At 60.4% G+C, this 2,748-nt stretch overlaps 1 protein-coding gene across 1 annotated transcript in view; it reads right to left on the minus strand.

The window, feature by feature from the left end:
- Positions 1-523, minus strand: part of IGFBP3 (insulin like growth factor binding protein 3) — a gene marked incomplete at its 5' end in the record, with an annotated part of 3,341 nt that extends 2,818 nt beyond the window's left edge. The window contains one exon of the mRNA XM_040455024.1: positions 197-523. Coding sequence (XP_040310958.1) covers positions 197-523 — 327 coding nt within the window. The remainder of the gene's footprint in view (positions 1-196) is intronic.
- Positions 524-2,748: the final 2,225 nt, after the last annotated feature.

Below are 2,748 nucleotides of genomic sequence, written 5' to 3' on the forward strand. Positions count from 1 at the left end.
AGGGGAGGAGGGGGGAGGGGAAGGAGGGGGAAGGGGGAGGAAGGGAAAGCAGCAGGGGAGGAGGAGTAGGAGGGGGAGGAGGGAGGAGGGGGAGGAGAAAGGAGGAAGGAGGAGCAGGAGGGGAAGGAGGGGGGAGGAGGGAGGAGGGAGGAGGTGGAGAAGGGAGGAGGCGGAGGAGACAGAGGAGGGCGCTCACATATTCCGTCTCCCGCTTGGACTCGGAGGAGAAGTTCTGGGTGTCGGTGCTCTGGGACTCGTAGTCCAGCTTGTAGCGCTGGCTGTCCTTGGCGTGGCCCTTCTTGATGACATCCATCTTGGTGTGCAGGGGCTGGAGCTTGGTGTCAGGCAGCCGGTGTGCACTGGGGAAGGGCTGGCCCTGCATGCTCCCCGCACTGTGCTCCTCCTCCGACTCGCTGCTGTTTCCTTGAAAAGTGCAAGGGACACGCAGATGTGACGGCCACCCACAGTCAGCGGTCTTTTCAAAACCTGACCGCGGCCACCGAGCCACGGCTAAGTGGAGATGTCATTCAGCGATTCCAAAGAACCTTGAAACCCCAGGTACTGGCAGCAGAGGGCAGTCACTGCGGCCCAGGAAGCCCGCTTTCTAAAATGGAATCTGGGGGTGCCAGGGTGGCTCAAGTCATGGTCTCATGGCTGGGGCTTCAAGTCCCACGTCGGGCTCTATGCTGACAGCCTGGAGCCTGCATGGCATCCTCTTTCCCTCTCTCTCTCTCTCAAGTTAAGTGAACTTACAAAAATAAATAAAGACACTGGAATGTGCCGACTGCACAAGGCGGGGCAGCGCAGGCCTCTCCCAGCCCAGCGGGCAGGGCTTGATACTGTCCACCAGCAGGGGGCGCACCTCCGACCCCGCAGGCTACCCCAAGGCAGCCTCCTGGGCCTGGGGACCAGCGCTTCTGTCCCCACCCAACGCCCCGCTGAGTCCCAGGCGCCAGGTGGGGGCAGCAATCTGCAGGTGACAAGCCCCAGGGCCTCTGATCCCAGCGCTGCCTCGTGCCACCAGGCAAAACCAGCTCCCCTCAGAGGCCAGCTAGGTCCCCTGGCTCTGGGCATGTTTGGTGGTGTGCCACCGGTGCCCTGGTCCCATCTGTCACTGTCCACGCAGGGGCTGGGGCGCCCAGAGGAGCTGCACAGACCCCACGCGGGCCGGAGCCCTCCATCCCTGAGAAGGACCCCCTCCCTAGCCGCCTCTGCGACCGGCGCGCTGACGCCCGTGCCCGTGCTGGGCCATCTGCTGTGTCACTGGGATTTGGATGCGGAGCCAGACGCTGTCTGGGGTCCTTTTCCAGGATGGTGGGGATGGGGGTGGCTACGGGGGAGCCCTTGGTAGGTCATCAGCAAGCAGTGCTAGGGTTTCCCTCCCGGGAGGGGATGCTTGAGCCGCTGTCTGGTCCAGAATCTACCACCCCTGGGGTCCCCAGCACCCTGCCACCCAGGGGCCAGCCCCATGTGGTGACGGCCTGCGGCTCTAGGTGACAGGAACACAGGCCTCTCTGAGGCTGGCTGGAGAACCCAGCGTCCAGCTAGATTCCGTGCTCTCCGTGGGACGCGCCCAGGGCAGGTGCACTCCCCTGGGGCTCGGGGAACACTCTCTCCTCCCAGGCTCCACTTCCTCACCCGGGAAGAGCGAGCCCCAGTGGGTGGGGGGAGGAGCTGCCGGGCAGCGGAGCCTGACAGACTCCTCAACAGGTAGAATTTGGTTTCAATTTCCTTGAACCTTAGGGCTTTTTTCCCCTTCTTTTCCAGAGAACGACCGGAGACAAAGGAGATGCTAAGAGTATGTAAATAAACATATCTGCATTTCTTTTCCAAGAACCGAGTAGTTTCTGAAACCTCCCAGGTTTTCTTTCTCATGCCTGCTGACATGGGCAAGAACAGAAAACCTCGGCATTTAAGCAACAGACGGTCTTAACTTCTGACTGCCACTTAAACTCCCCTCCCCCCACGGGTCTCCTCAAATCGTAGATCTTTTTGTCGCTTTACCGTGAAGCCTGTCAACCAATACTGTGGTCCTCCTACGTAGTAATCCCAACGCCCACCGCAGCCCAACCAAGCACAGCCATGTCCAGAGGAACGTGAAGTCACCATCTGCCCAGAAAGCACATTAGGAAAATAAAGTGCACACAGCAAATGACCTCATTGCCCTGAGAGACAGACCCATCCAGCGATTTTAGGTCCGCTGGATAAAACGGTGCACGTTTTTGGCAACTGGACTTTTGGGTTTCCACCAATCCTGGAATGGTGTCCGTGTCTCCGGGATCAACGGAGCCAGCCCTGCCTCCAGAGACAGAGCCTCACCCCTGCGTGCAAGTGTGCAGAACTGAAATCATAAAGGGTCTTCCCTCCTGCGGGGTCAGTGTGGGGGCTGCCCACTAGCTCGGGCCAGCTTGGTGCCTGGAGGGCAGGGCAGAACTCTGCCCGCCTCCAGCTCAGCAGAAACTTCGCTCACAGAACCGGGAGGCTGGCCGACCCTGCTGAGATTTGGAGGAAGAGCCGCGGACTCCGCTTACACTTCTTCTCCAAGGGAACAACTCATGTCCCTCACAGAGCCCCGCGCCTGACCGCGGCCGAGCCCGTGGAGTCACTGCCAAACGTTAGGTTTTGTCCTCTTGGGCCCCCCCACTAGCGGGACCCCATCCCTTCCACTTCGGAGTAAGTGCAAACAGTTCTGAGGCTGACTCCACCCTCCTCACCATCACTGAAATTCTCCGAGTCCACATCCCCGCA

Source organism: Herpailurus yagouaroundi, unplaced genomic scaffold, assembly GCF_014898765.1.
Source record: "Herpailurus yagouaroundi ecotype Mexico unplaced genomic scaffold, PumYag 214, whole genome shotgun sequence".
Taxonomy (NCBI): Eukaryota; Metazoa; Chordata; class Mammalia; order Carnivora; family Felidae; genus Herpailurus; species Herpailurus yagouaroundi.